The sequence below is a fragment of the Mus pahari genome, chromosome 8 (genome assembly GCF_900095145.1).
Source record: "Mus pahari chromosome 8, PAHARI_EIJ_v1.1, whole genome shotgun sequence".
Lineage (NCBI taxonomy): Eukaryota > Metazoa > Chordata > Mammalia > Rodentia > Muridae > Mus > Mus pahari.
Window position 1 is genome coordinate 102691716 of NC_034597.1, and position 27506 is coordinate 102719221.

A 27506-nucleotide genomic window follows, 5' to 3' on the forward strand; every position below is an offset into this window, starting at 1 on the left:
TCTGTCTAAGTTGCAGTATATCTGTCTAAGTTGCAGTATGTCTGTCTAAGCCCTTCTACCTTCCAGAGTCACTGATGAGAAGAAGTAGGGAATACTTCAGATAGGTCTGCCTTTGTATGTTACCTGACCTTTGTCCTCTTGCCACATTTAATATTTTTTCTTTGTCCTGTAGGTTTTGTGTCTTGATTATTGTGTGGCAGAAAGATTTTTTTTCTGGTGCAGTCTAATTGGTGTTCTCTAAGTTTCTTGTACATTTATAGGCATGTCTTTTTCTTTAGGTTGGTAAAGTTTTCTTGTGTTATTTTGTCGAGAATATTTTCTGGGCCTTGTAGTTGCAACTCTTTACCTTTCTCTATTCCAAGTATCCTCAGTTTATATCCTTTCATGGTATCCCAGATCTTCTACATGTTTTGTTTCAGGAATTTTTTTGTATTTGGTATTTTCTTGACTGATATATCCACTTTTTCTCTTGTATCTTCTATGCCTGAGATTCTCTCTTGTATCTGCTATATCCTGTTGTGATGCTTGTATCTGATATCTTGTTATCTTTCCTAGGTTTTCCATCTCAAGGATTCCCTCAGTTTGTGTTTTCTTTATCCACCTTAGGGTCTTGGAACAATTTTATTTATTTTCTTCACATGTTTAATTATATTTTCCTGTATGTCTTTAGGGATTTATTTGTTTCATTATTTAAAGACCTAAAACTCTTTGACTATATTCTTTCTGTATTTCTTTAATTTTAAATTTAATTTAATTTAAAATTTTCTGTATTTCTGTAATTTTCTGAATTTCTTTATTCATTTCTTCTTTAAAAGCCTCTATCATCTTTATAACTTTAGATTTAAGGTCATCTTGTGTTTCCATTGTGTCAGCATATCCAGGCTTCCTGAAGTAGGGTACCTGTGTTATATTGCCCTGGCTTTTGTTGATTTTGTTCTTTCCAGGGCCATTAGTCATCATCTGGATGGTTTTGGTCCCTGAATGTTCTTGTTGTACTAGGTATTTGGAAGGGGGGAGCCTTGATGATCCTGGAGTGGCAGACTTCTGACGGATATGCATGGGCTGTACGGTTCCAGACAGGCAAGTCTGTATGATTCAGGAACTTCAGGTCCAATGAATGTGGGTAGAGAGGTATCAGGAGAATGGAGGTCCCTCTTTGATAGCAGGCTTCACAGAGAGCTCAGTGAGCAGTTAAGATGGGAGGGGGAAAGAGAAACTTACCGTCAGGGTTCAGGAGTCTCAGATCTGGTGCAGATGGGAAGAGAGGTGACAGGAGAATGGAAGTCCCCTTGGAATAGCAGCAAATGTTTGTATTTTATGAACCACTTTTGTAGAAAGTCTTCATCCTATGTAATTCTCAGGGAATATTACAGAAAAAAGGCATATATAAGCCAGGGGACCAGGTGAAGAGCTTCAAAGGGCTCTACAATCATGAACTCACAACTGCAGTTACCTGCACTGGCCTTTTAAAATCTGTCTTTCCAGCAATTACAACCATCAACCTTTCTTTTGTTTTTTCCTTCTTTCCTTCCTTCTTTCCTTCCTTCTTTCCTTCCTCCAGCCCGCCTTCTCTCTTTCTTTCTCTTTCTTTTTCTTCCTTCCTTCCTTCCTTCCTTCCTTCCTTCCTTCCTTCCTTCCTTCCCTTTCCTTCCTTTCTTCTTCTTCTTCTTCTTCTTCTTCTTCTTCTTCTTCTTCTTCTTCTTCTTCTTCTTCTTCTTCTTCTTCTTCTTCTTTCTCTCTCTCTCTCTCTCTCTCTTTAAAAAATATTTTTAGTAGATAAATTTGCTCTTTGACAATTTCCCACACATCCATAAACAATCCTGAACATTTGTACCCCCACCCCCACTTATAACCACCCCCATTCTGTCTACCCTTCCTTCTTACCACTTTTTCCCACATTCATGCCTATCCACTTGTTTTGTGAATCACTGAGTTTACCTAGGGCCATCAGTTTGACTGTGAGTTTAGAGCTACATGTTGGAACTCACAGACAGTGATCACCAGAATCTATCAGTAGCAACCAGTTCTGTCAGAAGTTGGTTTCTGTGCACCTCTCTCTTTTTCATGACTGTTAACAAAGCCAGTGCTGTGCTGGTCAAGGGCAGGTGACCATGGTTTAAATTCATGATTGCAACCATTCTGTTGGGATTGGACGATGGCATTTCACAGCTCCTCCCTAATCACCCAACTCTCCCACGCTTCCTAACTTTGCTGGCACAGTGGTTCCTGCTTCTTAGAGGTGGTGTTGATAGTTTAAATGTGGTATAGGACTGAGGGCTAAATTGTCACTGTTCCTTAGCACCCTGCATTCATCATTCACTGAAAAGATGAGCTTCTATGATTAAGGTTGGTAGTAGTCACATGACCCTCCCCCCCATGGTTGTAAACATAGGTACTTAAAAGGCCCTTTGATGCTGTCATATTTAAACAGCAGCAGTAGTAAGTTTTTCTCTTGGATTTCCATCTCTCCAGGCATGGGTTATGGGCTGAAGTTAATAACACAGACGGTGCTAGCCATGGGCCCCTGCCATGGAGTGAACCTCAAAATCAGTTGGTTACACCCTATGCAATAGTTGTTCCACTACTGCACAGGCAGGTACAACTTTCTTGGTAGTTTGTTTGTTTTGTTTTGTTTTGTTTTGTGTGTTTGTTTATATAATTCTCAGGTAGGTAAGACCATTGCTAACAGTTTTACTCTTATAGCCCACATAGAAAATTCCGGCAGGTGAAAGCAAGCCAGCAGGGAGGAAGGCTCCTTCTCAGTACAAACTTTCTCTATAACTTACAATGAGGTGTGTGAGATTGTCAACAATACAGTATGGTCCTAGTGCAGTCACGACTGACAATCAAGAGGACTTTATCAACAGGAGATTATTGTTTCAGGAGCCTAAAAATTAGTCTGATTTTGTATAACAAATGATCTCATTAGTATCTAAAGGAACATAATTATTACTAACAAACTGTGGATTATGTTTTCAAATTAAACAGTGGAGACCCTTATTTTTCATTTATTTAAAAAGAGGAAGAAGAAACTGTCTTTAAGCCCCTTGTAAATTGACTCATTATTATTTATTTGTGCCAACTTCAAAGTGATTTATAAACTGTTTATCAAGCTTTGATAACCAGTTCACACATCAGTGATTTCAACAAATTCAAAATAAATTGCTGGGGAGTCAGCAAATAATGGCTCTCCCACATTCCCAAAGCAATCTGTGAACTTGAGCACTTCTCCATGTATCCTTCGATAAATACATAGTTTCCCTTAAAGAAATCCAGAGAGGTACCTGGTGTATCATGTTCTATTAGAGGAATTTCAACTGGAAATAAAAATAAGATCTCAGCTTATTGACAAAATTCTAAGTATCTCTCTCTCTCTCTCTCTCTCTCTCTCTCTCTCTCTCTCTCTCTCTCTCTCACACACACACACACACACACATACACACACACACACCTGCCAGTAACAGAAGCATCTTTTAAAATACTTTTTTTTTTTTAAATTCTAGAGATTTTTCTGCAGATTCAGCTGAAGTTTAACTGAAGAAAGTAGAAGCGCCCCTCTCTCCCTGCCCTCTCCTCCCTTTGGCCCTGGGGCTGACCGAGCAGCCCCCAGCCACGCCCCCCCCATTTTGCTCCCAGCAATTCTGCAGTGTACAGAGGTGTCTGGGATGCCCAAGACTGAGAACCTGTTATCAATGGCCTCTGTGAGGCCCAGAGACCTAGGAATGCCCCTTGTTCACCCCCACCCCCACCCCCCACGGGCTAGGTCCATAGCTTCCCACAGCCAGACACCCACCTAGGGCCTAGTGGAAAGCGTGAGGCAGTTCTCTGGGTCTGCCAGCCCAGAACAGGGGAAACCTGGTTTTCTCCGACTCCCTTAATTCCCCCAAGCCCAGCACCCAACAGACTGCTAATTGGTAAATAATGTCTCTTCAGCCTATATGTTTTACATTGTTTATTTTGGATGGTAGCATACATGACATGGCATATCTAGGGAAGTCAGAGGTCAACTAATCATTTCTCTTCTTTCACCATGTGGGTTCCATGTAAGGAACTCAGGTCGTCTAGCTTAGAGACAACCACCATTTCCAACTGAGTCATTTAACTGCCCCTTTGTGAACTTCTTTTTCTTTTTTCCAATCTTTTTTTATTAGATATTTTTTCATTTACATTTCAAATGTTATCCCAAAAGTCCCCTATACCCTCCCCCTACCCTGCTCCCCAACCCACCTACTCCTGCTTCCTGGCCCTGGCATTCCCCTGTACTGGGGCATGTAATCTTCGCAAGACAAAGGGCCTCTCCTCCCAATGATGGCTGACTAGGCCATCTTCTGCTACATATGCAGCTAGAGACATGAGCTCTGAGGGTACTGGTTAGTTCATATTGTTGTTCCTCCTGTGAACTTATTATATATTGTAGCAACACATAAAGGATCTCAGATTTCTACCTATTCTGAGTGTGGCAACCTAATCACAAAAAGAACACATGTGGTATGCACTCATTGATAAATGGATATTAGCCCAAAAGCTTGGAATTCCCAAGATACAATTCACAGACAACATGGAGCTCAAGAAAAAGGAAGACCAAAGTGTGGATGCTTTGGTCCTTCTTAGAAGGGGTAACAAAATACTAATGGGAGGAGTTACAGAGACAAAGTTTGGAGCAGAAACTGAAGGAAAGATCATCCAGTGACTGTCCCACATAGGTATCCATCCCACATACAGTTACTAAACCCAGATACTATTGTAGATGACAACAAGTGCTTGCTGACAGGAGCCTGATATAACTGTCTCCTGAGAGGCTTTGCCAATACCTGAAAAATACAGAAGTGGATGCTCACAGCTATCCATTGGACTGAGCACAGGGTCCCCAATGGAGTCACTAGAGAAAGAACTCAAGGAACTAAAGGGGTATGCAACCCCATAGGACTAAACCATCAAGTAAAGCATACACAAGGAGGGGACTCAAGGCTTCAGTCATTTATATAACTTCTGATCTTTCTATGTAATACTTGTATTACTGGTAAGGAGCTCTACATTGATCTCATTTTGACCATTTTTGAGGTTGAAATGATAGACAGCGGTGAAGGACAGTCAATACTTAAGGTTCTTTGTAGTAAAAATCTAAAATTCCTTAGGAAGGCAATGGAAAACAATCTTGAATAATTTTTGAACTTGTATGATTAATTTGTGGATTCATCTTTCTGAGGTCTATTGTGACACAGATTTCTTTAAAATCTGTAAGAACTGTCACTATTTTTTACTTTTGTCTGATTTCCTATGAGAAGAAAAGTGACTAAGATTCCTAAGAGTGTCCTCCAAGCTGTATAGCTCTCAAGCTAAAGTTTTGTTGTTTAAGACAACATAGTTAAGGCCTTAGTTTAATTTTCAACATTCACACTCACCCTCCTGTGCTCAGGCTCATTGGTCTGGTTTTGGGCGCTAGTACATGCCTACATCATCAACTGATGTTCAAAATTGGCATTCTTCAGTCATGGGCATACTGTGGGCTCATATATGAGCACTAATGAAAGCATATCTCACCTGAGAATCTGAAAGAGTGCTGCCAAAGGATAAACAAAAGGCAGAAATTAAAAACAAACACCAAAAATACTGGAAATGTGTAATTTATAAATGTCAAGTGTAGAATGCACAAATACCGTTTCTAATTTGCCAACTAGTAATAAAATGTGCTTTAAAATTAAAGTAAAGCGTGGAAATAAATCTAACAAGTGAAATAAAATTAGTGGAAGAGACAATTTTAAAAATACAGTAGGCATATTAGAAACATTTTTTTCAAAATCATTCTTTTTATATATCACATACTATAAATTAATGTTTATGTGAATTCACTGACGAATACAATTAGAAAATAATTATAACTTGTAATTGAGAAAAATTCAATAAACATTCTGTTAGGAACGTTTACAAGGATTCAGTAAGCTACGTGGAAGATGTTTAGCATCCTTATTCACTGGTGACCATGAAATAATAAAATATCACTTAACAGCATAGGGATGGCTGTAATGTAAATATAGACAAACACTGTGAGTGTGGCTGTGGACAAATTGAAGCACCAAACATTGATAGACAGGATGTTTGAAATAAGTAGTTCAGAAAGCTTGGGAAATTGTTGGGTGTCTCCTCAAAACTGTTCGATACAGAGTTAGCATACAATTCAGGAACTCCATGCTGTATGTGCATGTATACAATATATGTGTTTGTGCATGCATTATATGAGGATGAAATATGTGTCCAAGAAAGTGATGTGTGACCATTACATGCTTTATGAAAGCTGAGAAAAGAAATTTACCTAAATGACCATCTGGAGATGAATGTGTAAAGACATTATCTTTCATGCACATGGTGGATATTTTCAGTGATTGAAAGGAAAGATATAGGACATACACCACTGTGTTGCAGAACATTGAAACTCAGAAAAAATAGAAGAGAAAATTTAGAATTTCAAATAATTTATTCGAACCAGAAACTAGTCTGCAAGAGGTTGAGTTTCCAATGAAGGATTTTGAAGAGAAAACATAGAAAAGATGCTTATCATAGAAATTAGACAATGAAATTGTTTAATAATTAAATGATTTTATGTGTTAGCCATATATTTCTGATTGGCCACACTTAAGTTTTGTGAGATAGGAATTTACTAAGTTTATTTTACTAAGTTGTTTGTTTATGTAGGAACCAAGAAGGGTGCTGTTTTCTCAGGCTGATGGTCTTCCAATTACTTATTTAATGTGCATTATTTGAAGTAATTCAGTCTCAAAGACCCTGCTTTACCCCATACTATTAGCATGAAAAGCCTAGGTTAGCAAATCCACTGAGATAGAGGTAGCTTGGTGGTTCCTCAGGTTTGGGAGGCAAGTGGTAAATTGCTATTTACCCAAAGCAAGATTTGTTAATTTGGATAGTGTCTCTGTGCCCTCTAGTTAGTTTGGTTAAGGGTTTATCTATCTTGCTGATTTTCTCAAAGTACCAGCTCTTAGTTTTGTTGATTCTTTGTATAGTAGTTATCTGTGTTTCTACTTAGTTGATTTCAGCCCTGAGTTTGATTATTCCCTGCTGTCCACTATTGGGTGTGTTTGCTTCCTTTTGTTCTAGAGCTTTCAGGTGTGCTGTCAAGCTGCTAGTGTATGCTCTCTCTAGGTTCTTTTTAGAGGCACTTCGAGCTATGGAATTTCTTCTTAGCATTGCTTTTATTATGTCCCATAATTTGGGGTATGTTATGCCTTCATTTTCATTAAATTCTAGAAAGTCTTTAAATTCTTTCTTATTTATTCTCTTACCAAGTTATCATTGTGTAGAGAGTTGTTCAGTTTCCATGAATATGTGAGCTTTCTGTTTTTGTTGTTATTAAAGATCAACCTTAGTCCATGGTGATCTGCTAAAATGCATGGGATTATTTCAATATTCTTGTGTCTGCTGAGGCTTGCATTATGTGTGATTATATGGTCAGTTTTGGAGAAGGTTCCATGAGGTGCTGAGAAGAAGATCTCAGATACCAGAGATGTGTGAGGCACCCAGGACCCAATGGGGGATGTCCTTAGTGAAAATGTCCCACAATGGGAAGATGGAACCATAATAGACTAGCTCTAGTAGATAAAGATGGCCCCATTTGATACACAGGGCTACCCACCCATCTTCAAAATTCTTGACCCACAATTTTACCTGTCTAAAGAAATGGGGCAGAGACTGAAGGAAAGGCCATCCAGAGACTGGCGCAACTTGGGATCCATTCCAGGTATAGACACCAAACCCAACACTATTGCTGATGACATGTTTTGTTTGCAATAGGAGCCTAGCATGGCTTTCTTCTGAGGTGCTCTGCCAGCAGCTGATAGACAGTTGCAGATACTTACAGCCAACCATTGGACTGAGATCGGGGACTGTATGAAAGAGTTAGGGGAAGGACTGAAGGAGCTCAAAGGGATTTGCACCTCCATAGGAAGAGCAATAGTATCAACTATCCATGACTGCTTAGAACACCCAGAGACTAAGATGCTAACCAAAGAACATACATGGGCTGTTCCATGGCCCCTCGAACATATGTAGCAGAGGACTGCCTTGTGTGGCCTCAGTGGGAAAGGATGTGCTTACTCCTGTAGAAAGCTGATACCTCAAGGAAGGGGGATGCTAGCAGGAATGAGGTAGCAGTGGGTGTGGGCATGGGGGAGCACCCTCTCAGAAGCAAAGGGGAGGGGGCATGGGGGTCAAGAACTTATGGAGTGGGAACCAGAAAGGGGACAACATTTGGAATGTAAAGAAATAAAAGAATTCATAAAACAGGAAAACAAAACAAAAAACAAAACAAAACAAGATTTGTTTTGGAAGGGGTTAGAGTTGAAAATCATAAAATTTGGTAGTGTAGTGTTGTACAATTGAGGATATACTTAAACTTGAATTTCAAAGGTGAATTTTATGGAACATAAATTACATAATAAAAAGGCATATAAAATCATTGAAGTTCATAGTAAGTTATAAGAAAGTGACTGATTTTGAAAATAGATCTGCGCAAATGGAAAACCACTCCAATACAGTGAATAATTTCCATGTTGAGGGTTGTTCTTTGGTACTTGTGTTGGCATGTGTTCTTGAGGCTTTGTGAACTCTTTACAACCACAGTGAAACATTAAATAGATTTTAGAAACATTTTGTTCTTAACACTTCAAAGTCCCTTAGAAGAAACATCTCCTCGTATAGTAAAATGTTTTGTTTTTCACATAAGTAAATTTTAAGACTTTGGAAAAATGGCTTTTATTACTTCAAATAATTAGGGACAGGATTTAATGGGAGAATACTCTTACTCATTCTAGACTCTAGCTAAACTGTATGACATGCTTTTGAAGAAGTTTGCCCGGTGAGATACAGGGCATATACCAATTGGTTAGTGTCACTGCAGTGTCGAAATTCATAAAAGATCATCTTCCTTTCAGCCAGTCTCTCTGTTCTATTCTGAACACAGAAATCAGAGTGATCTTTTCAAAATATAAAGTCAATCATGACAAGAATCTTCCCATGACTGCCTATTGATCTTATAGTAGAATCTAAAGGCTTTATGTTGGCTTCCAGAACTCTCTCTGTCTGGGCTCTCCTCCCACCTTGACCGCCTGTTCTTGGCAGTTCTTGGTTCCCAATGCTGGATCTGATCTTGGAGGCCCTGCTGGCAAATCCTTCTTTCCTTTGAATCTCACTGCTTTGTTAATGAATGCAGTAGACTCTCCATTGGCCATCAGGAGGTGATTATAGGCGTCTCATTTTTGGTTTCATTCTTCATCTGGATGATTGTAGAAGTCCCAGTGAATTACTTTATTGTGCTCTATTTGGAGTAATCAGTCTCAAAGCTGCTGCTTGACACAGTACTATCATCATGAAAAGCCTAGGTAGCAGCCCCACTGAGTCAGAGAGAGCTTGGTGGTTCCTCGCAGTTGGGAGGTAACCCAGGCAAATAGGAAACGGCTGCTTACACAAAACAAGATTTGTTTTGGAAGTGGTTACAGTGGAAATCATAAAATTTGGTAGCGTGGAGTTGTATAGTTGGATAGGTAGCCTTGTAATTAGTACATACTAATCAAATGTCTCATTGTCTTAATGGACTACAGTTATTATTTATTATTTTTTATGTTTAATTGTAGGTGACACAAGAGCAGATGGCCCCCTTTTGTCATAATTTGCTACTAGAATTTAGGTCTTTCAATAATACTCTTTGGTTATTTTTTAATGGTCAACTGAGTAAGTATGACTTTACTAATACATTTCCTTATAAAGGAGAATTCTTTCCAAATTCATCTTTGTCTCCACTTCAGCCTTCCTGTGTCTATATGAAAAACTATGAATGCCTCATGTGCCCTCCCTTGTGTGCATGTCCTCCATCTCCTAAAAGGCCTGTTTCATTTAGTCTCACTTCTGGTCTCCACCCCACTGGATAAGTCTGCAGCTCTGACAATTTATGCTGTCTTATCTTTTTATTCCCAGAGCCTATTAAAATGTTTGACAATATTTGTTGAAATGAAATGACCTCAGATTTGATAGTAGAAGCATCCTGATTTAATCGCTAACTGGATTTAATTACATTCATTTACAGTTTTTCACTGAAACTTAAATTATTAACATTTCCTGTCCCCCATGAGAGCACATCCACAGAACTGTTATAATTTCTGTTTCTCTTAATGAGTAAACAATGTATTATGTCAAAGCTCTTACACAGATAACTTGGTGCTATTGATATTATATATGTATTTATCTTAAGCCCTGTCATACTATTTATCAGATTGGGTTATTAGAAACAAGGTAAAGATTAAAAATAACAAGCACGAAAACCACATTATAATGGTCCATGTGATTTTTCAGTAAATGGTTCTAGGTGTATGCTGTGTCAATTTTCCATCTTTCCCTTATTAGCCCAGAACTGGAACTAATCGGCGTTTAGCATCTCCATTCTATGGTAAAGGCAGTTTCCAGGGTCAAAGCTATTACCAAGGGCTCGAGGAAGCCTCCATTGTCAGTATAAGTGTTTGTTAGTTGCTGTGAGATTATGCCTCATTTAAATAATTCTTTCTGTTCATCTTAAGAATTCTTAAAACTATGATCTTAGAGCTCATTGATATTTTTTAGATGTTAGTAGCTAATCTTTGAAATCTGTATAATCTTAGGAAAGCTATGGTCATACATCTCTACAGATCATTAAAGATTGTCTCCATGTGGGTTGTGTGATAAACCCTTTAAGGTTACCATGGAGTAGGTCCTGGAAACTGAAGTCCTAGGGACCTGCCTTGCGCATTTGCTTGAGCTGCATGTGTCCCAGGCAAATCCCTCTGAAAACAGAAGAGTAGTCATGGGGACTGTTTCCCAGTGGTCTGAGCTCCTGGAGAGGAGGATAAGCAGAAGGGAGACCAGCATCACTCTCTGAAGGATGCTCTTCCACCTCCGTGTTTTCCATCCTTGTCAGCACTTAATTAGTTTTCCACACACCGTTAAAATCATGATATTCACAGTGTGCATCTGGGATTGTTTATCAAATATCCTGGCCAGTGAGCATCTGCATAAATTCTACAGTTAAAAGAGGCAAAAGGGAGAAAGGAGAGAGGGAGCGAGAGACAGAGGGATTGTTGTATGATATTTGATCATACTGTGAACCTTGAGATTGTGTTAGCTACTGAAAAAAACTTATTTCTAGTTGTGGTGTGGATCAGCCCTTAGCACACACCTTTAATCCCTCTGGCTGGAATATGGACACACCCTTAAATCCAAAATATGAGGGTAAAATTAGTTGGCATTAGGTGTTCCAGGTTAGGGTGGTACCCAAGGGGGCTTTCCCCTCCTCTAAGGAGGGGAGTGGGTAGTGGGGGAGGGATTTGAAAGGGTTCGACTGGGAGGGAGGGGGCTGTGGTTGGGATGTAAAGTGAATAAAAAATATGGAAAATAAAATAAAATAAAAAAGTAAAAGAAAATGCTTCTGTAAGATCAGGCCATAGGCCATTTTCTTATTTAGTGATTGATAAAGGACACGTCAGCCCATTGTGGTGCCAGACCTTGGCAAGCGCTCCTGGGTTCTGTAAGAGCACAGTCTGAGTAAGTTAGTAAGCAGAATTCCTCCATGACCTTTGCACCAACTCCTGTCTCCAGGTGCTGCTGTTCCTGTCCTGGCTTCCTTTGATGAACCGTGATGCAGAAGTATAAGCAAAAGACCTGTTTCCTCCCTGGGTTGCTTTGGTTGTGGGCTTTCATCACAGTTACAGTGACACTAAGACAACAGCCCTCTATTACATTCATTCATATCCTCCTTTTAAACGAAAACTCCATCTTCTCTGGTTTGCTGAGGTAGCCCACTGTATTTATTACTTTCCTATTGCTATATTTAGACAGCAAGACAAAGGCTACTCTAGAAAAAAGAGTTTCTTTGCGTGCAGAGTTCCAAGGGAGAAGCATCCATGGTATCAGGAGTAGCACCTGCTGACAGGAGCAGAAAGAGAGGGTTCAGATCTTGGACTGCAAGAAGGAAGCATCGAGAGCAAACTGGGGATGGTATGTCGTTTTTGACACCTCAAAGTCCCATCCCCAGCCCCAGTTATGTCCTTGGTCCAGCAAGACCACATCTGTGAGACCCCACCCCCACCCCCAAACAGCACCACAAACTCAGAACCAAATGGTGTGAGCCTGTAGGGATCATTGTGGGTTGGTATGTTTGTTTGGTTTTCTCGTTGTTGGGTTTTTTGTTTGTTTGTTCTTTTTGTTTTGTTTTTTGTAATTTGTTTTTTGTTTTTGTTTTGTGGAGGGGTGAGGAAAGATTTGACACAGAGTTTCTCTGTGTATTCTGGAAGAACTCACAGAGATCTACTTGTCTCTCCCAAGTTCCAGGATTAAAGGCATAAGCCACCAGTGCCTGATGTGGAACATCGTTATTCGAATCACTGTGTACACTCGTCTGAGATTTACTACCATTTTGATTATAGCGTGAAGAGGGGAAAATGCCTACATTTAGAGAGGTTTTCATTTGTTTGTTTATTCTTACTTGTTTGAAGTCTTTTTGTCTAGTCTCTTTCACCTCCCTTTGTCTCCATCGATGGTTTGTCTAGGATGAGCCTTCAGCATCCTGTTGTCTTTTCTCAAATGATGTCCACAGTGGATATGCACATTTAGATGGCTCCCCTGGCCTCAGCCTGCAGCTCTCTGTTCCCATTATTACCACCTGCTCCTGGATAAATGTTACTCCCCAGAAAGCAAGCATGGTCAAGGAGAATATCACATTTCTCCCCTATATCCTCTCTTCTCTTAGCTTTCTCTCTGATCACGTGACACTCAGTGTGTCTTTATTTCTTCATATGGGAGATACTAGAACTCGATGATTGGATTGTGTATTCAAGCCCTGGTGTCTCTGTTATTAGGTTATGTGAATCATCTACCTATGCTTAGTTCTCCTTCAGTACCTTGAGTAAAGCCTCCAATCATCTCTCACCGACACACCCAAAATGTCCACCAGGACCAAATCTTTCCACATCGTCTGTCAATATCTTATATCAGTGTCTATCAATGACCATACTTCTCTGCATATAATAGCCAATTATCTTATTTACTTTTTATATATTATGTGTGTATGTGTGTGTGGGTATGCTCACCTGTGTGCATGCATGTTTTTATGTGTCCCAGTACATAGGCATGTGCTTACATTTTGCATCTGTGTGCCTGTGCTTATGCATCTGGATCTACCTGTGGAGGCCAGAGATGGATATTAAGTGTCTTTTTGGATCATTTTCCATTTTTGGTTTTGGAGCCAGTATCTGACTGAAGCAGGGGCCTGCTTGTTTGTCTAACTCCAGAGGTTTCCACTGTGTGTACCTCGAGGGTGCTGCGATCACAGATCCGGGGAGTCCAAACTCCGGTCCCCTGTGGTATCATCAGGCTCACCCACTGCAAGAACACGGGGGGAACCGTGTGATGTGGCTGAACTGTCTGTGCTGTCACCCATCTCCATGCTCCCCTGGACTATGTGGCCTCCTTCCATATCAGAGTGGTTCCTGTTTCCTTTCTCTGCAACTGATGCTCCTTCCTGAAGCTTACCACATAGCTTCTTAACCACCCAGGGCATAGTTTAAGTCTGCTTTTTAAATCGTTCATTCTTGATTACCTAGATGGCAGTCACCCATCCCCCATCAACTTACCAATGATCCCTTTGAAATGAGTGACTTTGTTTTATTCACTTTTCTACTGTCCATCTAAAACAGCAGGATAGAAGCAGGTTATAGGAGGCCAGGCTTATTTGGATTTACAGTTCCAGAAAGACAGGAGTTTTGAAGCATGGCAACAATCAGGCCTGGTGACTGAAGCAGCAAACTGAGAGCTCACCCACAAACAGGAAGCAGCAGGGTTAGGGGATGCTCGCAACAGTGTGCAGTCTTTATTCTCTCAGCCGCTGCTTCTGTTAAGGCGGCACCTCCTTAAATATCTGTGTATACAAGTATCTGAGTCTATGGGGACACTCTCACTCAAAACGCCACAAAGTTTAGACCTTCCGTGGTATTGCAGGTATAGCCCTAGCACTTGAGAGGCAGAGGCATGAGGACTGCATTGACTTTGAACCCAGCCTGCTTTATAGAGAGAGTTCCAGGTCAGCCAGGGCTATAGAGAAAGAGGTTGCTGCCTCAGAAATCAAAGTGGGGTGGGTTAAGTACAGTTCTTGCTTCCCTCATGAGAACACAGGTTCTGAAGGTTTGTTGCTATATTCTCATCTCCTAGAAAAATAACTCATGAATAATAGGTACTCACCTTTTTGATCAACATTGTGCTTTGTGTAGTGATACAAGAAGGAAAAATTTTGAAATTGCTTTTCAATCCTGGGGACTCACTAGACGGATGTGTGCCATTAACAGCAATGGAGAGATCCATGATGAAGAGGAGGGAAGGAGGAGGGAGGGAGGGAGGAAGGAAGAAAGGAGGAATAAAGGAAGGAAGGAAGGAAGGAAGGAAGGAAGGAAGGAAGGAAGGAAGGAAGGAAGGAAGGAGACAAGTGAGGAAGGCAGACAGAAAGGGAGGGCAGGAGAGAGGAGCAGAGAGAATTGTAAATGCTGGCTCATTTTGTTTTCAGGTAAGATAGCTTAGGGGATCTACCCCATGATCAAGCACTCCTGAGGCCCTTCTCCCTGAGGGCATAGACCTTAGAGTACATTTGGATCTTTGTGAAGACTTCATGTATAGGCACATATTTTACTCTAGCGCACAAGCTGAATATCCCTTAAAGCGTCTTAGAGTATAGATATTAAACAGACTCTTATGTAAGTGTGATTAATAATGTCAAAGAGGACTGAAATGCAGAAGCTCCCTCTGGTGGCTTAATTTATATACATCAGAAAAAGTACCAAGAGAGCACCTGGGGCAGGGCCACAACAGTCCTTCCTCACACAGCTTTAGCATCACTAGGGTCCCGGCATTTGTTGAACTGGCCATCCATGGTATCTAGAATTCTCTTATGGATAAAATACACGTTAAGGGTCGGGTTTTATGGGTTATCAATAACATTTGATGCCTGCATAAATGTCACCGCTATATTCTTCACAACTTTTAAAGCATTGTTTTGTTTTGTTTTTCTTCCTCTAAGTTTTTTTCTGTACTGAGCTTCTATGTTTATTTGCACTTTGAACATGTGTGAATATTGTCTACATTATTTTCACAGTACTAATAACATAGTACTAGGGCAGGATTTCCTGGTATTGATGAAACTGCCAAACTCCTCTTTCCAGTCATATTTTGGGGGACAGGGGGCATTTATTATAAGTTTTTACCTTTCTTCCTCTACTAGATTTTTCTTTCTGAACTTTATACTTGCCATGTTTTGTAATTTCATTTTGCTTTCAGCTCTAAATAGGCGAGTCTGTTCAACAGCTTCCTTAAAAAAAAAAAATCAAAACAAAAAATACCCTCTAACCCACCATTTAAAGCTGCTCTTTAGAAATTTCCTCAAACATAAACATTTAAAAGAAAACGAGTCTTTTCTAGAGGCGATTACAGAAAAATAAACGTGCTCTGTCTTCTTTTACTCTATTTGCCATTCGTCCTGGTTACCATGACAAAGATGCTGGTGGTTCTAGCGTCTCTTTTCTTATCATGTGCAGGACATCCACCTATAGCGTGCTCCTACTCACTGTAACCACGGACATCCACCTATAGCGTGCTCCTACTCACTGTAACCACGGACATCCACCTATAGCGTGCTCCTACTCACTGTAACCACAGACATCCACCTATAGCGTGCTCCTACTCACTGTAACCACAGACATCCACCTATAGNACATCCACCTATAGCGTGCTCCTACTCACTGTAACCACAGACATCCACCTATAGCGTGCTCCTACTCACTGTAACCACAGACATCCACCTATAGCCAGCTCCTACTCATTGTAACCATGGACATCTCTAGTCAGCTCCTATTTACTGCAACATGGAGGGACGTTTTCTTCCCCTTGCTCTCATTTTTTTTCATGGGCCCTTTCTGAACTGTCAATAGAGAGGGAACCAGCCAAATATGTCCACGTAGAGGCTATAATATTTCCATTCCTTGGTCCATTAACCTTTAGTACGCCAATGTAGTCCACAAAATGAAACTTAATTACAATGAGACTGACATTTAGCTGCCACCTCACCAGCCTTCTTCCCAAGTTCTGGTCCAAGTAACATTGGTTTTACAGAATGAAGATAGGATCATGGATTTCTCTGTCGGGACAAGATAGTCTTAGTCTGGTGGGCTTTGCCCTTAAGAAGTTTTTAAAATCACAGGGGCATGAGAAAATAAACTCACTTTCTTTCTTAGAAGTGAAAAGTCACCTATCAGTTTCATCCCAGGAATCTGAAACTAGCTTTTCATACAATGGAACATAGTACATGATAAAACACTGTACTGATTCATATTTTATTATCATTCCCATGAATATTGGAGTCATTTCTCATATAATCTCTCATAAGCTAAAACAGCAGCTTTCAGCATGCAAGGTGCTGTGAATTGTGGGCCCCAGAACTCTCTTATCTGTTAGGGTAAATTATTTAATAATCAAACATAAAACACCCATGATTTTTATTCCAATTTTTTTTAATATTCTTAAAAAGTTGCTATTCAGTTTGTACAATCTTTTCCTTGTGCACCCGAACCTGTGGTTTGCTTGCATGTTTGTGTGTAGAGGTGCACATGTGTACAGGTGGACAGGCATCTATACATGTGGAGTCCTGGTGTTGATGTTGGGGGTGTCCCCTAATTACTATTCATCTTATTAATTGAGTCGGGATATTTCAGTGGGATGCAGACCTTGCCTGGCTTCTCTACTTAGCAGGCTGGCCCTGGAGATTCATTGTCTCTGTGGCTTGTGCGCTGGCAACACAGGAGGTCATTCCTATCCAGCTGACATGTATGTGGGTTCAGGAGGTCAAGATTCTGGTCCCCATGCATGTGTGGCAAGCACTTTAATCACTGACCTATCTTCTAAGTCCTTGATTTGTACTATTATTATTAATATGCTCCTTAAGGCTGCCATTACTAGAGAACCAGAAGCCTGGTAGTAGGTGTGAAATGAAAACAATTAAAGGTGTTCTTTGCACCTTTCAGTAGAAACCTTTGGTCTGGAGACTTGAAGAGGAGCTGGTATGCAAGCAGACAGAGGTGCTTGGCAGCTGATGATGACGTCACACTTTGTGTGCAGTTCCGAGATTAAACTGAGAATGGGAAATTCACTGAACTTATAAGCAGTTGTTGCAGCAAATACTTGATTGGAGTGGGAGAAGTGATATGGCTTAGGAGTGAGGAGGAGAGTCATTTCAAGGTGAGACGGGAACTTGAAAAATCAGTGGGAAGCCAGAGATGGAACTTAAAGCCAGAGTTGACAAGCATTACAGAAGAAAACAATTTTTTTTTTTTTTCGAGATACTTCAGACTGATTACAGGGGAGAAGAGTCAAGACCAGGGAGGAAGAAAAGGAGGAAATTGCAGTCTAAGGCAAAGATGAAAATCCATCAACAGATGTGTGAAGGTTTTTTCAATAGGAAGAAGGCCTAAGTATTGAGATGTACTCTCCACATTGGCTCCCCTCAGGGGAGCAGGGGTGGCAGCCTAAGACCCTGCCACTAGATGGCTCTTCTGCTCCCTTTCAATAACATGTGAAGACAAGATCCAAGAGAAAGTCAAGAAACAGGGTCTGGGAGATTCACTTGCTGTTACTGAACTATTCCTTGCTTCTGTAGCTACTGGTGTCTTTGGATATACCTGAAGGTATTCTCTAACTTTTTAGCTAATCTTTTTTTTTTTTCTGTAGCTGCAACGAATGCAAACATAATAAGTACAAAGGTCACATGAGGCTGACGGTTTTCAACTCCTTATATTTTCTCTAACAAGGGGAAATTGAGATAGTTTGAGATAGTATTTCCCTTCACTCATAAGTTCAAAGTACTTTGCCCCTCTCCTCGAATTTAAGAAAGAGACAACTAAGATTTATAGGGGCTTTGAATTTAATTTTGCCTCAAGCCCCTATGGCCAGCCACAATGGATCATGATTACTTTGAAAACATACCATAATACCTCCAAACATACCCACCATCAATTCACATCATCTTTTCCTTGGTTCCTGGTACTGGTGGTTGTTGACAACAAATCTTCCTCTTTCTTTCTATTTTTGCACCGAGCTAATATAATTTATACTTCACTATCACTATTCTTTTAGCCCCGGGGACTAAAGTTCATTTTGAACTTTTTAATACCTTGGTCTTTTCAGTTGAAATATCCTTTCCTAAGCCCAGTTAATTTTACTTCCGTTTACAATCTATGAACACTATGCTTGGTTAACTTCAGGGTTAGTTCCCCCACCCCTTGGGAATACTAGCAGTTTATAACTATATTTTTACATTTAGTAGACAGTTCTCTCATTAGTTAAACTTATACTATGCTGTCTGGTGCATTTGTAAAATTCCCACTTCTGGACTTTACTGTTCAACTTGGCAAACAGCAGGAGCTTTTGTCTAATAAAGATATTTTTAGCCTTGAAGAACTCCCACTACATCTGTGTCTAGCCTCCTCTTCTAGCGTGGTTTCCTTTTGCGGTTTCCTGTCCAAATTCTTCCTTTCTAGGAAAAACAAAATGATAGCCACATTCTGCATCAGACTCATGTTGTCTTACATCTCCCTCTCTTAGGGTTTGTCTTTCTCCTCAGCCCTATCCTTTGTTCTGAGGTGATTATCAAATGAGGTTACATCATCTATTTCTGCTATGGCAGTCTTCTTCCTTTTCTGGCTTCTGCTCCTGACTCTGGATCCTAATATTTCTCTGCAGTCCTGTTCTTCCTCTTCTCCACATTATGTCCATTACCCTGCTTGTAATGATGTGAAAATATCAATTTCCTGCATGACAGTTTTGCCTTACAAGTTTTTTTCTTGGTATCTACAATATATGGCATCCCCTGCCCCACACAAGGGGAAATGTTATACAGTATCCTATGTGTTTTTGTGCAGAGTGTATTCACATATGGTAAGTTGATGTACCCTTCTTGGTAATTTATACTCTTCTGAAACTTTTGTTTGCTTTTTCTGTCTTTCAAATTCTCAGTTCATCTTTTGACTTGCCATTCAGATATAACTCCCTGAAGCACTTCCGGTAACATCCCAAGTACAATTGAACTGCCCGGCTCCTGTGCAACTGCAAGTACGCTGTTGCCTTTAGTGCTGCCCTCCCTCTGCTACAGTCATGAAAATCTGCAGTGGATGCTTTACACAGACATGTGCATGGATGTATCGCCAGCAGTTGACATAATAGTATTCAATACATGCTTGCTTATGAGTTGGCTTCGTAGAAACACAGCTCAACATAACCTTCCCTAACAGATGCTCAAGGTTTCCTACATGGCAGCTGAATACGTTTGGGGAGTAATCTCATGTTTCTCACTTTTCGTCTTCCTCCAACCCCAGAAGATACCCAAACACACCCAGAAGACACCATCAGTCTTGGACCTCCTGTTTTTTATTTCATTTTATTTTTTTAAAGAAATACAATTTGCCTTTGGATTATGTGGAAGATCTCATTCTGCTCTAACTTGTAAGCTCTGCTAAGGCAAAGGTCACTTACTCTTTATCTCCCCTAAAGTTCAGAACAGGAGCTTCACAAATGTTAGAAGTAAAATAAACATGAACAGGAGGAGGAAATATATGCATGATTATTTTAATATCCCCAATATGGAACAATCAAAGAAAAGGAGAATTTATATGTTTGGCAGACGTTTACATTTTCACCTTATGTATGAGACCATCAAGTTCAAAGAGCTTTCATCCTATACTTAAGGTCTCAGAACTAAGAAGAAGAAAAGTTAGACAAGAAATAAAGACTCCTGATTATGGCACGGAGATTTTGTGTTTATTTCAAACATGCTATTTTCTCTTGAATTGCATATTAGCATGAGTCCTGTTGATACATTAGATGCTAAGTTGATTTCCAGTGATAATTATGTAAGTTATATAGGTTTTCATTGCTAGAAGTATATCTAAAAAGCAATTAAGTATGTTTTGTACTCACTCTGTATCCCAGGCTGGCCTAATACTTAGAGATCTGCCTACTTCTGCCTCCCTAGTCCTGTGATTGAAGGCATGCGCCACCACTTCTCTACTGCAGTCAATTTGTTTTTCCTATTTTTGAAGACTATACCATCCTTGTAATTATATCAGTATAATAATGAAGATATAGAGGAATTGTAAAATGAGATTGTATAATATTATACAATATTACATGTACGCATTGTCAGGAAGACATGATGGTACAAGTCTCCCATCCTAGTTAGTTGGGAGCTTGAGGCAGGAGAATAGTGAGTTCAAGGGCAGCTGGGGTAACTTGGGACCTTGCCTCAAAATGAAAAGTAGAGCCAGGCTGCAGATATCAATTCATAACAAAGTGCTTGCCTAGCATGTGTGCGGCCCTTAACTTACCTCTGTGAATTGCAAACAAAGAAGCGACAGACTCACTATCCTTTCTCAGAAGATATTTACTTTTATCCTTAGGACTCATTCAAACTTGAGTGAAGATTCAGCAATGATTTATATTATCTTACCCGAATGTAAAATGACAGATATCTATTTTGGGTGAGCAATCCTGTATGTACAAGCAATTTAGTTTTCTCTTTAATTCTTGATTTTTTGGATAGTTTTCCCATGTGTACTGTATGCCTGTATCAATGTGCATGAAACTGGTTTATCACTGTTGACACTGAATTCAAATAAATTGATTCTCATTGTTAAAAACCCACAAGAATTATAGGTATTGAAATGTAATTTTGAAGTATAAAGGCAAATGTAGCATTGTTTCCTGGCCTCAAGAAGCTAGAGCAGGTCTGTAACTGCCGTCTGATGTTTTCTGCTTAAAAGGTGAATAAGATTTGTGGCCATCCAGTGAGAACACCAACACAGAGCCCCCGCTGTACTTTTGATCCAAGCAAAGAGAAACACGGAATGAAGATCTCTACAAGGAATGGTGAAGAGACGCTTGCCAACAGAAGAAAGTAAGACATTTGTTTTACAACCAGAAAGAGAAAAGAAAGTAAGCCATTCATTCTACAAGGGAATAGAATGTGTTTATTAAGCAGGCCCAAATATAGTATGGAATGGAAAAACAAAAACCAAAATCCATTTTACTTTATTTAAAAGTGTAGAGGCTCACAGGCTGGAGAGATGGTTCAGTGTTCAGAGCACTTGCTGTTCTTGCAGAGGACCTGAATTGTTTTTGATTCACCTAATGTAGCTGTTTTCTCCAAAGCTTACTGCCTCCATCTGCTAACCTGGTCCTAGTCCTGGACGTTTCTACCCTCCATACTATCTAATCTAGGCCTAGAATGTTTTCAACCTTTGAATCCTGCTGCTGAAAAAGCTCACCAGTTCCTAGTTCTTTCTGAACTCTGGCCGGCTGATTCAACTCAGCTGTTCTCCTCAAACTCCTCTCCTAGCTAATTGATTCAGTCTGGCTTGTCTCTCAGCCTTGACTGAACTGCTCTGTTCTCAGACTAACTCTGGCAATCTGTTCTAATCTTCTGGCTCCTTCTCTGCCTCCTTCTGTCTTTGCCTGTGCCTAGCTTGTTCTCTTTTTGCAATCTCTCTCTTTACACCTGTCCTACTAAAACTGACTTGTTCTCGTTCTCTCTCTCTCTCTCTCTCTCTCTCTCTCTCTCTCTCTCTCTCTCTCTCTCTCCACCTGAATTTTCAAGAAGCTTCCCTTTCCTCTCTTTCCTAGTCTGTCAAATGTTTCCCTGATTTGTCCCTTTGACTGCCACTTAGTAGACTTCACTTTCACACATGGGTGCTTCCTTCTACAAACTATCTTTAGTCTCATTGCTTGGGATTAAAGGTGTGTATTAAAGAAGTGTCTATATCCCAGCCAGAGGAATTAAAGGTGTGTTCTGAGTCTGAGCCAGCCAGAGGAATTAAAGGTGTGCTCTGAGTCTGAGCCACACCAGAGCTAGAAACAGTTTTTTTTCCAGTAAACATAATCTTGGGGTTCACAGTGTGATTAAATATTCTACAACACATCCATAATCAGGCTATACACAACCACCAGTAACTGCAGTTTCGGGGCATCTGATACTCTTCCTGGCCTCTGTGGACAGCTGTACACGCATGTTACATATATAGACAAAAAGCAACATAAATACACATGCAAAAGAATACATTTTAAAAGGTTTAAATTCAGTAGCTTAACCTTCCTCCTCAATTTGGAAGATAGACTAAGCTTGTGTGAACTATTGTTTTGTGACTATCAGAATTATTCTTTATTATATTAGGGCAGATCCAGGAACATATGACCATTGCATCATATCTAAACTGAGGACTGAATGCTTTAACTGATTTTACTTAACTGTAATCTGGTTTCTGTACACAGTTAGTGGTGAGTGTCTTGAACACTATAAGATAAGGCTGCCATACCATGTGATTCATATTTCTGAATTTTTAGGATTCTTGAAATTGAGTAGTAGGAATTGCAATTTCTTCTATATTTTACCTGCCATGGCAGAATGGCCACTTGTCGATACCAAGTGGTGAGCACTGAGCAGACTGTAATTCCCTCTGCTCATCACTATCTCACTGGTAAGTTACAACCTTCTCTAGTATCCCTTTGTTTGGTAATTGCCGTTTGATATGAAAAGCTAATCAAACTATAGAAAAAAGCTTTTTTCTTCCTTTTTAATATTTAGTTGACTGTGTACCTCTTAGGAAATAGTGGGTTCTCTGTCATTGTCACATAAATGTAATCCAGTTTCAGAATGTTACATATTTTATATTAGTTCAGATACTTGTTCTGAATATCTTTTTGATAATCTATAATAAGGTGTTTTCTTTAAAGATTTATTGATTGATCCAGGCGTGGTGGCACACGCCTTTAATCCCAGCACTTGGGAGGCAGAGGCAGGCAGATTTCTGAGTTCGAGGCCAGCGTGCTCTACAGAGTGAGTTCCAGGACAGCCAGGGCTACACAGAGAAACCCTGTCTGGAAAAAAAAATTATTGATTGATTGATTGATTGATTGATTTTATATGCATACAGTGTAGATATCATCACACACACCATATGCAGGTGTTGGATCATGTGGTTGCTGGGACTCAAACTCGGGACCTCTGGAAGAGCAATCAGTGCTCTTAACTGCTGAGCCATCTCTCCAGCCCTGAAAATGTGTTTTATACAGCTTTCTTTACACAGTATCATTTGATTTCTTGTTTGTTTGATTTTTAAATTAATTATTTTTAATCTTCCCTCATGCATCATTACATCCTAGTTGCAAATTTCCCTCCTTCCACTCCTCCCAGTTCCTCTCCTAGATTCCCTTGTCTTCCATTTGCTTTAAAAAAGAGAAAGATGGTATATCAACTGAACATGTATAACAAGTTGCAATAAGACTAGCATAAACCCTCATATCAAGGCTGGAGGAAGCAACCCAGTAGGAGAAAAAGGTTCCCAAGAACAGGCAAAGAAGTTGGAGATACTCCAGCACACACACACACACACACACACACATACACCACACACACACACACACACACACACACACACACACACACTTATCCTGTTAGGAATCCCATTAAGAAGACCAAGCTACTCCATTGTGGGCCCTGTGTTCCATCCAATAGTTGACTGTGAGCATCCACTTCTGTATTTGCCAGGTACTGGCATAGCCTCACAGGAGACAGCTATATCAGGGTCATGACAGCAAAATCTTGCTGGCGTATGCAATAGTGTCTGCATTTGGTGGCTGATTATGGGATGGATCCCCAGGAGGGGCAGTCTCTGGATGGTTCTAGAGAAATTATCCAAGTAGCTGAAGTGGTCTATAACCTTATAGGAGGAACAACAATATGAACTAACCAGTACCCCAGAGCTCATGTCTCTAGCTGCATATGTAGCAGAAGATGACCTAGTTGGCCATCATTGGAAAGAGAGGCCCTTGGTCTTGCAAAGATTATATGCCCAATACAGGGGAATGCCAGGGCCAGGAAGCAGGAGTGGGTGGGTGGGGAGCAGGGCAGGAGGAGGGTATAGGGGACTTTCGGGATAGCATTTGAAATGTAAATGAAGAAAATATCTAATAAAAATTTTGTTAAAACAAACAAACAAACAAAAAAACAAAAACGAAAGAAGAAGACCAAGCTACACAACCAATCGCAAAGGCAGAGGGCCTAGGTGAGACCCATGCAGGCTCCCTGCTGTTGGTTCAGGGTTCAGTCTCTTTGAGCCCTCGTGAGCCCAGATTAGTTAATTTTGTGGGTTGTCTTGTGGCATCCCTGACCCCCTTGGCTCTTACCATCCTTCCTCTCCATCTTTTGTAGGACTCCTGCCTAATGTCTGGCTGTGGGTCTCTGCATCTGTTTCCACGAGTTGCAGGAGGAAGCCTCTCTGGTGACAACTGGGCTAGGCACTGATCCGAGTGTAGCAGAATATCATTAGGAATCATTTTATTGACTTTGTTTCCCTCCCAGTCATGTTTGGTTCTGTCCCTGGTCTCTGGGTATCCTGCCTCTGGTTGCTGGCCATCTGGGCAGTATCAGGCATGGACACACTCTCAGGACATGTGCCTCAAGTTGGACCAGTTATCCTTTGGCCACTCCCAAGAGTTCTGCACCATCATCATCCCACCACTTCTTACAAACAGAATAGATTGTCCGTAATAATTTCTGTGGCTGGGTTGATGTTACAGTCCCACTGTTGGATGCCGTCCTAGGTTGTAACAGGTTTGGGCTCTGTATCTCTCATTACTAAAGAAACTTCTCTAGGGTCGCTCTGGTAGATTCAACACAGTTTCCACTACACAGCTTTTCATATCACCTCCCTCTCCCCGAATGTCTCCCAATTCCAGTCATCTCTAGCAGTACTCTCTCCTTTCACCCTCCCTCCCCCAGCTGATCCCTTCTCTTCCCACTCCACTCCATCCCTGACTCCCAGTCACCACACAAAAGCTGTTCTGTTTCCCCTTCCCAGAGAGATCCATGTATCCCCCTTGATACCTACTTGTTATTTAGCCTCTCTGTGCATTGTAGCATGACTGTCCTTTATGTAACAGCTAATGTCCACTTGTAAGTGAATACATATTATGCTTGTCTTTCTGAGACTGTATCACTTCACTCATGGTGATTTTTTTCTCTGCCATTCTGTTTATCTTTTGAATTAGTATAGAGGCAGTATGTCACTGTGCCTAAGGGATGTTCCCTACATTAAACATTAAAAGTCTAAGTCAGCTTTCCCATGTGACCCTGAGCCAAGTCATACTTTTTTTTACTAGTGTTTTTCACTGAACACACAGTCACATTTCACGCAGAGGCAGTGACTGTGTGTCCTTGACTGGCCTGTGGATGTGAATCACAGCTTACTCTGAGTCATGCTTTTATTCATTAATTATTACTATGATAACTTTTCTTTAAGGGATTTTGCAAAATTTTGTAACTCATTTTAGTACTTTTATCTGCCAAAAATTCTACCATATGTCTTTTCAAAGAGGTTTTATGATCTTGTGATTGGGTTGGAATTGGAGTTACTTCAAACATGTTGTTGATTTATTGCTATATATGCGGTGACTCTTTGGAACTTAATTTCTGACAGTCCATGGAGAGGACCAGGTTTTCTGTTTTGTGATTATATTATACACTAAAACTGCCCTGTTTTCATGAAAGCTGCTACATCTGTTAATCTCATCTGGTCTATATACTATTATCTAACATTTTAGATGGTCTCTGTAAGAAGCTATTGCTCATATCTACAGGAGACATTCGTGATTATTTATGGTAACTAAGAGAGGCAAACAGTATGTCCATAATAAGAAAAATGGAAACATCGTGTAACAGAAACAGTGAGCACATTTCCTGTGGGGGAAACTGTGATAGAAGAGGAGAAGCGTGAAAAAGCAGAGGGATGAAGAAGGTGAGCTGGTTCTGTAGGTTAGAAGCACATGAATAGATAAAAGCACCAGGCATTTCTATACAGTCATGGAGGCCATTTCTTACACTAAACTCCTGTATTCGGATGCAACAGGTCAGAAAAAGAAAAACGTAATCACTCATAAGATGTGCCACATACACATAAGGAGGTGGAAAGAGATGATAGCCAGTTTTCCTCGAAAATAGAAGATCCAGTCTACACTCAGGCTTTACATCATGGAATACGCCCACCACCACCACCACCACCACTTTAGCCATAACAAAAGAAGTCCCTGATGCATAAGTTGCTTCTGTTCCTGTGATCAAACATCAGTGCCAAAGCAACTTATAGACAGAGTCTATTTGGCTTTCGGTTCCAGAGTTATAAGAGCCCATCATGGCTGGGTGGTAAGGCAAGAAACCGCAGTCATGGTTATGGGATCAGGAAGCCGAGACATCAAAACTGAAGCACAACCGTAAGCATGAAGTGGAAGTCGTATCAGACTGTGAAATCTAAGCCCTGCCCCCAGTGATGTTTCCTCTAGCAAGGCCGCACCTCTCAACTTCCACAAACACTAGCTCTGACTGGAACCGGGTGTGCACATACCTGAGCCTGTGAGGGACTTCTCCCACTCATGCCACCACATTCCTCTCACTGGCACCACGGGCTTGTGGGCATTCATAACGCAGAGTCTATTCAGTCCAACTTTAAAAGAACCACAGTCTTTCTTAGTATTAGAACTTTCCAAAAACCCGGAGGGCAGAGTCTTTTCTGATACTCAAAGAAATCTCTTCATTGTGACCCCTTGTAAAATTTCAGAATTATATACTCCTATATGCGATGGTTAAGAATATACACTACTGTTTTAAGTGAGTGTCATAGTAAGACAATACTAGATCAAGCAAAAACCAAACCCCAGCAGGGCATGCACTAAACTCAGTGTCCAGTGACTAGGACTTCAGCTTTAGATGGCTTAGGTGGCATCGCCTTGACACTTCTGCTGCTGACTGCATCTTTCTCGCTCCGTATGGTTCTATTACCTGTATGCATCTCTCTTTGGCACGTGTCTCACGGCCACAGGGCATCTCTAACATCCTGGTGACTCTACATCAAACCAGGCTTTATTTTCACATGGTGGCCTGTGATGATCTCCACACAGGGACTGCCTTGCTGCACGCTGCTTGGCTTTAGTGGCTGTCTGAAACCACAGAGGAAATGGAGGTCCATGATCCATTTGCTCTCACATCCTTCATGCCTACAACCAGTACTGCTGATGACACTGGCTGTCAGTTTGGGATAGACCCTGTGTACTTTGAATCACTTTGCAGCAGCTCTTACTTATGGTTGCTTTCTAGGACTAAATTTCATGTGAGACTAGGGGAAACATTGATCACTCAAGCCATCCTACCTGTTCTAGCATCATGGCCCATTTTTTTTTTTTTTTTTTTTGTTTTGATATATTTCAAAAACCTATGGTGAAATACATAAGGTAGGGTTAAAAGAAGAAACTAGAGTTATAGTTGTGAGCTGCCCCATGGGTTCTCTTTGCTCCTGAGTCATCTCTGTCAGCATTTTGTTCTTTTTTTTTTTTTTTTTCTA

General features: G+C 40.5%; 1 protein-coding gene across 3 annotated transcripts in view; it reads left to right on the plus strand.

The window, feature by feature from the left end:
• Nucleotides 1–27506, plus strand: part of Gpc5 (glypican 5) — a 1281045-nt gene that overhangs the window by 262340 nt on the left and 991199 nt on the right. For all 3 annotated transcript variants that reach the window (XM_021203557.2, XM_029541860.1, XM_029541861.1), the window contains exon 4: nucleotides 20883–21016. In XM_021203557.2, the coding sequence (XP_021059216.1) occupies nucleotides 20883–21016 (134 nt within the window). The remainder of the gene's footprint in view (nucleotides 1–20882; nucleotides 21017–27506) is intronic.